Source organism: Rhinopithecus bieti, unplaced genomic scaffold, assembly GCF_001698545.2.
Source record: "Rhinopithecus bieti isolate Rb0 unplaced genomic scaffold, ASM169854v2 scaffold_14826, whole genome shotgun sequence".
Classification (NCBI taxonomy): domain Eukaryota; kingdom Metazoa; phylum Chordata; class Mammalia; order Primates; family Cercopithecidae; genus Rhinopithecus; species Rhinopithecus bieti.
In genome coordinates, this window is record NW_016808328.1 from 2,295,839 (window position 1) to 2,307,638 (window position 11,800).

At 43.5% G+C, this 11,800-nt stretch overlaps 1 protein-coding gene across 4 annotated transcripts in view; it reads left to right on the forward strand.

Moving 5' to 3' along the window:
* The window catches only part of LUZP1 (leucine zipper protein 1), a 97,593-nt gene that overhangs the window by 79,568 nt on the left and 6,225 nt on the right, over positions 1-11,800 (forward strand). For all 4 annotated transcript variants that reach the window (XM_017886508.1, XM_017886507.1, XM_017886505.1 and 1 more), the window contains one exon: positions 7,391-10,581. In XM_017886508.1, the coding sequence (XP_017741997.1) occupies positions 7,510-10,581 (3,072 nt within the window). In that variant the 5' untranslated portion in view covers positions 7,391-7,509. The remainder of the gene's footprint in view (positions 1-7,390; positions 10,582-11,800) is intronic.

Sequence of the window (11,800 nt, forward strand, 5' to 3'; positions counted from 1 at the left end):
GCCACCTCGCCCGGCTAGTTTTTTGTATTTTTTAGTAGAGATGGGGTTTCACCGTGTTAGCCAGGATGGTCTCGATCTCCTGACCTCGTGATCCGCCCGTCTCGGCCTCCCAAAGTGCTGGGATTATAGGCTTGAGCCACCACGCCCGGCCTGCATAGGACTTTTCAAAGTGTTTTTGCTAACTTTATTGCATAGTGTTGCTATAAGGTATTGAGTTGATATTCTTTTATTTCTTCAGAGGAACTAAAGCATAGAGAAAATCAGTGACTTGGCCAAACAGTATAGTATTCTTAAAAGAATACAAACTTTGGAATTGGACCTAGATTTGCTCTTACTGTCCTTGCTAGCCATGTACTTTGGGAAAATTTGAGATCCTCTGCCCCATAAGGTTATTGTGAAAGCTGAATAGAAGAATACTAGCTACTGTTTGTTGTGACTTATGTGCAAGGTGGTCTGCTAAGCATTTTACATGCCCAGGGATTACCGTGTTGTCTTTGTGTAGACATTGAGGGAAAACCTCCATGGAGTAATGTAAGAACATGTAAAGTAAATGGTAGATCTGGGATTCCTGCAGAAATCATGTATATAAGGTACTTAGTATTGCCTGTAGTATAGTAGTGCCCTGTTTGTGGTTGTGCTTATTTGTTCCTTTATACTCTTTTGTCGTTGTTAGTTTATAGAGTAGTGCTCAGAACTCCTCATTTTGTAAAAATGCTTAAGAGTTTATAAGGAGGTGATTTTGCATAATGGGAAGAATCCTGAATATAGTCAGGAGACTGAAGTCCTTGACTTTGCTAAACTGCTGGAGAAAGCACAGAATTTACTTCTGAGTCCGTTTCCTTGTTTCTAAATTAAGGGGATTGGATGAAGTAAGTGATTTTATTTTAAATAAAAGCTATGTAGAACTCTTTATTTAATAAAGTCATATAAGGGAAGCCCAGTATGGTAAGAAGCTAAAATCAGTTGCTTTGGTTGAGTAAGTGGAAAGGAGCCTGGAGTTCAGCCTGCTCAAAATATCTCCCCTGCTCTCTTTCCCCTAAATGACCCCAAGGGGATTTGCTGAGTCTAGTTTGAAAACCAGTTGACTAAATGATCTTTAGCTACCTTCTGGCTCTGAAATCTCATTCTGAGGAGTGGAGGAAGATCCAGAAATGTTTTCTACTACTTCTCCAACACTTGGTCCAATAACTGGAGCTGGACATCCTGTGAGTGTTGTGGTTTTTTGATATCTGTGTCCTGTTTGCGTGGCATAGACCTGCAAGAAAGGACTTCCCAGCAGGTCAAGGGGAGAGTATTGTAGTTGAGACATTGTGCAAGTGGCACAGGGCTAGGGATGAGATCCTTCAGAGCATTACGACAGGGCCTGAGATTCTGTGCTGTCTGTTCACTCTTGCCATCTGTTTTCTCCTTTGTAATCCATGGTTAGATCATGGACATTCTTACTGTTTTCTGTTAATGGTCATTGCCAAGGGACCGACAAGCTATTTGAAAATTAGGCTCACTCATCAGTCAAATTCATCGAATTTTCAGCATTCACTGTGTTCTAGGCTCCCTGCTGGGTACTGAGAATATAGTGGTGACACAAATTGGAGAGAATAATTGAGTAAATAAAGCTTCAATAGAGTGTGATAGGTTCTGTGGTGGGAACCATACAACAGACTGTGAAAGCGAAAAAGAGAGGCCCTGATTCTGGCCTGGGATTTGAAGAAGGCACTCCAGAATTTTCCAGAAGGATGCCTTGTCTAAGGTGGGATCTGAAGAAATGAGAAGGAATCAAACTAGTGAGGGCCCAGAGGGAAGAGGGAGGGCGAGGATGTAGATGAAGAGGCTGGCGAGGCCAGATCATGAAGGGCTTTGGGTGCCATCATGGGGAATTTGGACTTTATCCTAACAGTAGCCAGGACCTTTAGAGGGTTTTAAGTAGTAGTGTGTAATACCTGCTTTCTCTGTATGTTTCCAGTAAGTATTTGCTGCATATTTACTGGGTTTAGCTTTTTCATTGCCTGTCCTGGTTGGTTGATATCATCTAGAGTCTTGAATAGAACATACAAAATTGGCACTAAACGCCAAATAAATAAAACAGTGGTATAATTCCCAGACTCTCCTAATTCAGAATTATGATAATTTATAGATGGGGCTATACTAAAGTTTAACTTTTCCTTCTTTTGAAAAAGAGATTGTGAAAACTATAGTATAAGCTAGTATAAATAAGATGTGCTGAGAGAATGCTACGGTTTGAGGATAAGCTAGGTTTTCTTTAACAGCTTTATTGAGATATGCTTTATGTATCATGAAGTTTATCTCTTTAAAATATACAGTTTAATGGTTTAAGCGTATTTATGACGATATGCTGTTTTAAAGCACTTTATAGATGCATCATATATCATTTGTCTTCCAGTGACTATGATGGGAACACATCCTTTGTATCGTATACTCATTTAAAATTGGTATGTGGTCTAAGCTTAGTTAAGTCCCCCCAAACCAACACTGTGTATAAATTGACAAGGTTTTAATTGTACCACTGGGCAGAAGGCCAAAGGCAAGAGTTTTTAAAAGGGAAAAGGTTTCTTTCTAAAAACATAAACATAGAAGGTTTTCCCCTCTATGGTTTTGAGAATGAGGAAGCAGGTAGGCTGGGGAAAGAAGAAGGGGGACCAAAAGAGGCAAAGATGAGAGGACAGAGAAAGATGTACCCAGAGAAGCCGAGTGATGGACAGGGAGCTGTAATCGGGTGGGCAAGACCTGAATGGAAGGGGGAGGCTTGGTCTTTTCAACAACTTCAAGCATTGGTGTTTTTGAGGCGCTGAGCTTGAGCTCCATCTGGTGGCTCTAGGCTTATAGTGCAGCCATTAGAAGAATCAGGCTTGGAGAGAATGGCATTTGGCGTCTCCTCCAGGCCCAATTTCAGTTGTTTTTCTTTTGCCCTGAGCTTTCTCATAGGATCATTGTTGGAGTCATTTCTTCTCTCTACAGTGGTGGCTGTTTTTCTCTTATGTCTCAGACTGTGTTTCTTCACTCTTTTCTGTGAGTTTTAAATGCAATCTTATTGGACAACATCACCTAATACCCTATTGTTGCTGTCATCTATTGACGCCCTGAGTCATTGCCCCTACCTTCTCAACACCTTCAGATTCTGTCTTAACGTCACTCTTTCCAGCATTATTTCTGTTAATTTGTGGTGCTTACATGCTGGTGACCCTTGTAACACCTTTACGTCTCAATTATTTCTCTCTTCCAATGATCTTGTTTTCTACTTCTCCCTACTCCCCCACAGGATTCCTGTGATTATACCTTTGTTTTTGACATTATCAATAACTACAGTCCCTCCATGATTTCAATTCCTTGAAGTCTCTCTGATTTCTGTCTTCTATATTTCAGGCTTAATTTCCTCTGGTACCTGGTACCCTTACTCCAACAAGCCTTCAAGTCCCCTTCAATTCATTCGTTTCTATTATATTTTCACTATTCATCACCTCCTTCTATACTGAGTGAATTTAAAGTCCCTCACACACATCCTCTGCTCTCCTGTCCTTCTCTTGCTTTGGTATGCCGTGCTTTGACCTGGTTCCGTCCAACTCTGGTTTCTCTATTCTTTCGTCTGTTCAGCCAGCTGAACAAGACTGGAGAAAAAGATAGAACTTTGTTGACTGGTTTCACTTTAAACCATTACCAGGAATTTCAAGTAGACCCTTAGACGTCTAATACACATCTCATACACATGTCCCAAATGAAACTCCTCATCTTCCTTCTCAGACTGCTCCATCTGCGGTCGTCTCCATTTGAATTGATAATGCTGTCCCTCTACAAATTCAGCCCAGCCACCTTAGAGTCTACCTTAATTCCTATCTACCTACCTACCTACCTACCTACCTACCTACAAATTCAGCCCAGCCACCTTAGAGTCTACCTTAATTCCTATCTACCTACCTACCTACCTACCTACCTGCCTACCTACCTACCTACCTGCTTATTTATTTAGAGATAGGGTCTTGCTCTGTCACCCTGGCTGGAGTACAGTGGCACAGTCATAGCTCACTGAAACCTTAAACTCCTGGGCTCAAGCAGTCTTCTTGCCTCAGTCTACCAAATAGCTGGGACTACAGGTGTATGCCACTGCACTTTCTAATTTTATTTTATTTTACCTTTTCATAGAGACGGGATCTTACTGTGTTGTGCCCAGGCTGGTCTTGAACTCCACCTCAGCTTCTCAAAGTGCTGGGATTATACATATGAGTCATTGCACCCGGCTTCTTAATTCCTTTATTTGCTTCATGCTTAACATGTAGTCTAAGAGCAGATCCTTTGGTCGTACCTTCATACAGCCAGAATTCTGACCATTTCTCAACTGTCTTGGTCATGTGTTCTTGGAACGCATGTATTGTCACCATCCTGGTCTAGGCCATAACTGTGTTTTGGTTGGATTACTACAATAGCCTCCTATTTGGTCTTCCTGCTCCCACCCATATCCCCTATAGTCCATTCTACTTGCCACCTACTTAAAAGTTTCTGCTGAGAAGTGATTCAGTTGTTGTTATAGATTGTTTTTGTGTTTGGGATGTTTTTGCTTCCTCCAAAATTCGTGTTGAAACTTAACCCCCAGTGCAACAACTTTAAGAGGTAGGACCTTTAAGGAGGTAATATTAGGGGTCAGCATCTTTAAAAAAGGGCCTGAGAGAGCGAGTTCAACCCTTTTCGTTCCATTCCTTCTACCCTGTGAGGAAACAGCATTCTAGATGTCATCTTGGAAGCAGAGACTGAACCCTCAGCAGACACTAAACCTGCTGGTGCCTTGATCTTACATTCCCAGGCTCCAGAACTGTGAGGAAATACATTTCTATTCTTTTTGGAGATGGAGTCTTGCCCTGTCGACCAGGCTGGAGTGCAGTGGCACGATCTCAGCTCACTGCAACCTCCATCCAGCGGGTTCAAGCAATTACCCTGCCTCAGCCTCCCGAGTAGCTGGGATTATAGGTGTGCGCCTCCACACCTGGCTAATTTTTGTATTTTTAGTAGAGACGGGGTTTCATCATGTTGGTCAGCTTGGTCTCAAACTCCTGACCTCAAGTGATCCTCCTGCCTTGGCCTCCTAAAGTGCTGGGATTACAGGCGTGAGCCACTGCACCTGACCAATTTCTGTTCTTATAAATTACTACCTCAGGTATTTTGTTACAGCAGTACAAATGGACTGAGACAATGGTCTTTTTTTTTCTTTTCGCTTTTTAAAGATTTTCTGTTTGTGGTATGTTTTTCCGTATCCTTATGATGTGTCTAGGTGCAGATTTAGTTTTCTCCTGTTGGGACATTGTTTCCTGAATGTGAGGTTCCATATCTTTAATCAACTCTTGAAAATTCTTACCTGCTAGCTCTTCAAATATTGCCTGTTCCCCATTCTGTATTCTGTCCTTTTGGGCTGCCTGTTAAAATTCCTTGTTTTGAACCTTTTTAATATATATTGCCCCTGTCTGTTAACCTCTCTTTTACCTTTTCCATCTTTTTAACTCTGTGCTGCTTTTTGTAATATCATATCTCTCTTGACCACTATTTTTTCATATCTTCCTTTGCCTCTAATATGCCATTTCTCTTTTCTATTTGTAGCTGTTGTATGTGGTTAATTTTCAGATCTTCTGATCTTTGTTGATAGCACCTTGTTCCTTTCTCCTGTTTTTTCATTCCTTTTATGACTTTAAACATGGGAATGTACTTACTGTATGGTTTCTAGCCAATAATCTCAGTAACTTTGGTTCTTTTTGGTATAAACTTGCTCTGCCCAGTTATAGTAAAAGATGGATCTTTATGTGTTTTGTAATTTTTAGTTATAAGCTTGGGTTCAGCTGGACTTTAATCTGTGGGAATCCTGTGTGACCTCTGTAGAGAGTAGCTCCCTTCAGAGTACTTTTGTTTGCTCAGCTGGGTTTCCCAGGGATATTACTAGGCTGATAGCCATTTTATGCTAGTTTCTCAGAACAGATAGGTTCTGGACCACTCAGGTGGTATAAATTTGAACTCTGAATTCAAGTGAGAGCAGGTCTAAGATTATAAATTCTCTAGGGATGATAATCCTTTAACCCGTAATGGAGCCCAGGTCCTGTTATCTCCCTGTATCAGGGAGGTGACTTTTTTCACTAGTTATCCTGAAGCTGTAGTTCTCCAGTAGTCCTTGCTTTAGATTGGGGACTGAAGTCTCATTTTCAACTTACCACCTCTATTGGGCCCAAACTCTTGTCTCTTATACCTGCATGATTGTTAGAACCCAAACTCCTTGGTTCTGGAGATCAGCAAGACACTAATAAGGACAGCTCAGTGGTAGTTTAAACTTACTATTCTTTTTCATTTAGTCTTCTTTTCTTCTGGTTTTAGCTGGAATGTCACTTTCTGTGTGATCAACTATACATTTTAAGTGATTGTTACATTTTATTCAGTATTTTTAGCTGTTTTATAGTATTAGAGGTTTTCCAGTTTATCTGGTTTGCCGTAGTGGTGGAAATGGAAGTCTGTTGTCTGCCTTTTAATTTCGTAGGACTTACTGTTTATGAAGGCTGTGTAAAATACCTTTATTAATCCATTCTCCTGTTTTAAAAGTAAACCTTCCCCTTTCTCTCTTTCCTTGGAGTATTATTATATGTTTGGTATATATCCCTAGTGAAATGGCTTTCAAAGAAACAAACCAGTCTTCATATCAACCTTAACATCTGGGACATTTGTCTTACAGTGCCAAAGGATACATTTTGTAGAAGCTTCCTGTTGGCTGGGTCGGGCCAACTCACACCTGAATTCCACTTACAAATATACTTTTGGGGGAAGAGATGTTGAAAACGGGTGTGGAGAGATTGCTTTAGTATATTGTGAAGCTCACCATTTATAGCAAGGCAGATGGGTTAATTTGTATCGCTTTTAAGTCACAATAGCTCATAAGAGATAATCTTTTTTTTTTTTTAAATAATCTTAGGATTGTTTATTGCTTTGTTACCAAGATCTTCCACATATTATCTCAGAACAACACTGGGGAGAAATATGGTAGACATCATTATGCCCATTTTACCACTAAGTAAAACTGAGGCTCAGTTTACATTGTTAATGATTCTCCTGAGATTATGCAGGTTGCAGGTGGTAATGATGTTATTATACCCTGCCGTGAGAATTGAGGCTTCTTATACGTCTTTTTGCCATGCTGCCACTGGTGACATTCTTTATTAGGGCGAAACGAGTTATCAACTCAATATCGGCCATAAAGAACCAGTGTTTTCTTGCAGGTTTGTCATTCATTCAACGAGTTTGAGCCCCCACTATGATCCAGGCACTGGGAACAGATAGGAGCTCTTCTCTGTAACTGGGAGCTAACGTGCAGGTTTTCCATTTGCTGACTGACATGCTTTCTACTTTGCTTCTATAGATTGATGATGGTCTCCAGCTGTCAAAGAAGATTGTGGTTGCCAAGAGAAAGGTAACCATTTCTCATCCCCTTGAGTGGAGTTGGATGCCTCTAGGAGTCCACATTGGCTGGCAGTAGACATGGCCGAATTTACAAGCTACAAGGAGACGGCCTCCAGCCGCCACTTGCGATTTAAGCTACAGAGTCTAAGCCGCCGCCTTGATGAGTTGGAGGAAGCCACAAAAAACCTCCAGAAAGCAGAGGATGAGCTCCTGGATCTCCAGGACAAGGTGATTCAGGCAGAAGGTAGCAACTCCAGCATGTTGACGGAGATTGAAGTGCTGCGCCAGCGGGTGCTGAGAATTGAAGGCAAAGACGAGGAAATTAAGAGAGCAGAGGATCTGTGTCGTCTGATGAAGGAGAAGCTTGAAGAGGAAGAAAACCTCACCCGGGAGCTGAAATCTGAGATTGAGCGGCTTCAGAAACGAATGGCTGAATTAGAGAAGCTAGAAGAGGCCTTCAGCAGGAGTAAGAATGACTGTACCCAGCTGTGTTTGAGCCTGAACGAGGAGAGAAATCTGACCAAGAAAATCTCCTCTGAGCTAGAAATGCTCAGAGTCAAAGTGAAAGAACTAGAATCTTCTGAGGACCGCTTGGATAAAACTGAGCAGAGTTTAGCGTCGGAGTTAGAAAAGCTGAAATCATTAACTCTGAGCTTTGTAAGTGAGAGAAAATACTTGAATGAAAAGGAGAAAGAAAATGAGAAATTGATAAAAGAACTCACTCAAAAACTAGAGCAGAACAAAAAAATGAACCGAGATTATACAAGGAATGCTTCTAATCTGGAAAGAAATGACCTTCGGATTGAGGATGGCATCTCTTCTACACTGCCGTCCAAAGAATCAAGAAGGAAGGGTGCTCTGGACTACCTAAAGCAGGTAGAGAACGAAACAAGAAACAAATCAGAAAATGAAAAGAACCGCAATCAGGAAGACAACAAAGTCAAAGACCTTAACCAAGAGATTGAGAAACTTAAGACGCAAATCAAACACTTTGAATCGTTGGAAGAAGAGCTTAAGAAAATGAAGGCCAAAAATAACGACCTTCAGGATAATTATCTAAGTGAGCAAAATAAAAACAAATTATTAGCCAGTCAACTGGAGGAGATAAAGCTACAAATCAAGAAACAGAAAGAGTTAGAAAATGGGGAGGTAGAAGGGGAAGATGCTTTCCTGTCCAGCAAAGGCAGACATGAGAGGACTAAGTTTAGAGGCCACGGAAGTGAGGCTCCTCTGTCCAAGCACACAGCACGGGAACTGTCTCCTCAGCATAAGCGGGAACGACTCCGGAACAGGGAGTTTGCTCTCAACAATGAAAACTGTTCTCTGAGCAACAGGCAGGTTTCTTCTCCCAGTTTCGCCAACAGGAGGGCAGCAAAAGCTTCTCACATGGGGGTGAGTACAGACAGTGGGACTCAGGAGACAAAGAAAACTGAAGACCGATCTGCACCCGGATCCTCCCAGAGCGAAGGGAAGAAGTGTAGGGAGCAGCCCTCAGTGCTGAGTCGCTACCCCCCAGCTGCTCAGGAGCACAGTAAAACATGGAAGGGGACTCCCAAGCCGGGCACCGAGAGCGGACTGAAGGGAAAAGTGGAGAAGACAACACGAACGTTTAGTGACACCACCCACGGATCTGTTCCCAATGACACATTGGGTAGAGCTGACAAGGCTTCTGACACCTCCGCTGAGTCTGTCTTTGGCAAGAGGGGACATGTGCCCGGCAATGGAAGTCAAGTAACTCAGGCTGCAAACTCTGGCTGTTCTAAAGCCATTGGAGCTCTGGCCTCATCTCGAAGATCCTCCTCAGAAGGGCTCTCTAAAGGCAAAAAGGCTGCCAATGGCCTTGAGGCCGATACCAGTTCCCCAAATTCCAAGGCTCCTGTTTTATCAAAGTATCCTTATAGCTCTAGAAGCCAAGAGAACATCCTTCAGGGATTTTCAGTCTCACATAGAGAAGGGGTTGATCAACCTGCAGCAGTTGTGATGGAAGACAGCAGTCAGCATGAAGCCTTGAGGTGTCGAGTCATCAAATCCAGTGGCAGAGAGAAGCCAGACTCAGATGATGACTTGGACATAGCATCTCTTGTTACTGCCAAGCTGGTAAATACAACCATCACTCCAGAGCCAGAGCCCAAACCACAGCCTAACTCTAGAGAAAAGGCCAAAGCCCGAGGGGTACCTAGAACCTCCCTGTTTGAGAATGATAAAGATGCTGGAGTAGAGAATGAATCTGTGAAATCTGTCAGAGCCTCCACCAATGCCATGGAGCTCCCAGATACCAATGGTGCTGGGGTAAAAAGCCAAAGGCCCTTTAGCCCCAGAGAGGCGTTGCGGTCTAGAGCCATCATCAAACCTGTTATTGTTGATAAGGATGTGAAAAAAATCATGGGAGGATCTGGAACAGAGACTACGTTGGAGAAACAGAAACCTGTCTCTAAACCAGGGCCAAACAAAGTGACAAGTAGCATTACTATCTATCCCTCTGACAGCAGCAGCCCCAGAGCTGCTCTGGGTGAGGCCCTGAGGGAGAGGCACACATCCACCAGCAATATCCAGGTGGGGCCGGCAGAGCTCACATCATTTAGCAACCATGTCAGCTCCCCTTTTGAGCTCTCCATTCACAAACATGACATCACCCTGCAGCTTGCAGAAGCGGAGAGAATGGCAGATGGGCCCCTGAAGAACAGGCCAGAAACAGTGGTCTCTCGGAGCAGCATTATAATCAAGCCATCGGATCCTGTGGAGAGGAATAGCCATGCACCTCCAGCGGAGACAATCAGGTGGAAAAGCCATAGTGCCCCTTCAGAAGTGGGCTCCTCAGATGCCAGACATGTTACTGTGCGGAATGCCTGGAAGAGTAGGCGAGACTTGAAATCTTTAGAAGACCCCCCAACTCGAATAGGCAAAACCATGGAATCTGCCAATACCAATGCCTACACCCAGAGATCTTCCACAGACTTCTCAGAACTTGAACAGCCCAGGGCCTACCTTTTTGAGCAGGGCACTCGAAGGGTAGGACCAAGTTCAGGGGATGCCCCTGAGCCCTCCTCCAGAAGGACCCAAAGTAGCCTCACTGTGTCAGAGGTGCTTACCCGTCGGAATCGGGTAGGAGACACCATCACTGTCGCAGCCTGGAACCACTCAGCAGGCATGGTGAGTCCCAGCCTCTCTCCCCTCTCTCTTTTCTCTCTCCCTTTTCCTTCTTTGCCTTTTCCTTTTTCTCCTCTGCTCTGGCCTGTGTGACCCAGGATCCTGAGAACTGAGTAGTACTGGGTTCCTTAAAGAACTGTTGAAAAATCAGGTGGGTTTGACCTTTCTCCTAAAGAAGGTTTTTGGCAGCATGACTTTCCAAAATCCCTTTTCCAATTTGTTGTCTTCATTTTGCTCTCACATATGAAGGCGACACAAAAAGGAAATATGTCTTCTTTTCCGTTGGTTTGCCAGAGCAGCTAAAGGAGCTCCCTGTAGGACCTCAGAGCAGCGTGAAAAGCACAAGAAGCAGCTACAGCGGCTGGGGAGCTCTGGGCGACAATAGGAGGCCTGGTGCCCTGTCTGTAGGGCACAGCGATGGGGAGCCAGGTCAGCAAGTTCTCGGCTGCCTTAGTTAGCAGATCTTCACAGGCTGCTGGCCTCTCAGGGATGAGGAGAGCGGGGCTTACACTGGGCCCATTTTAGATAAGCTTATACCCAATTCCAAATGACACTTTCTTTTGCCCTCTCCCAGACAGCTGTCTGCCTCATATCATCAGTCTGAGGGCAGGGCTGGTTCAGTATGGCTCATTACAGCTTTGATAAATCCAGAACCACCTGCCTTACGTGAGTGTGAGGGTCAGAGTGTCAGAACAGCATCTGGAGAAGCCCTTGGGAGTGTCTGTTCAGTAAGAAACCTGTGATGATGAAAAACTCTTTGGACCTGGACACAGTGCTTCCTTCTTTTAAAAAAAGCAGATGACTATTGACTTGAAAAGCCTGTGACTCTTTACAGGGTACTTAACACTGGACAAAAGTACTTCACTACCCACAGTGTCATTCAGTCCCTTGAATATCTGCCTGGGGGCAGATACTATCCCCATTTTTCAGATATAGAAGCTAAGGGTCAGAAACACAAAATATGTTACCCAAGGTTACCCAGCTGAATTACTGGAAGAGCTAAGACTTGAATCCAAGATTCCTGTCTCTAAATCCAATGCTCTTTCTCCTCTGCTAACCTTTTTCACTCATGCCTATGTTATTCTTTGATCTGCATTTGCTTGGGAGAACCAAAGAGAACATTAAAAAGATAGAATTCTGGCCAGGTATGGTGGCTCACACCTGTAATCTCAGCACTTTGGGAGGCCGAGGCGGGCAGATCACAAGGTCAGGAGTTCAAGGC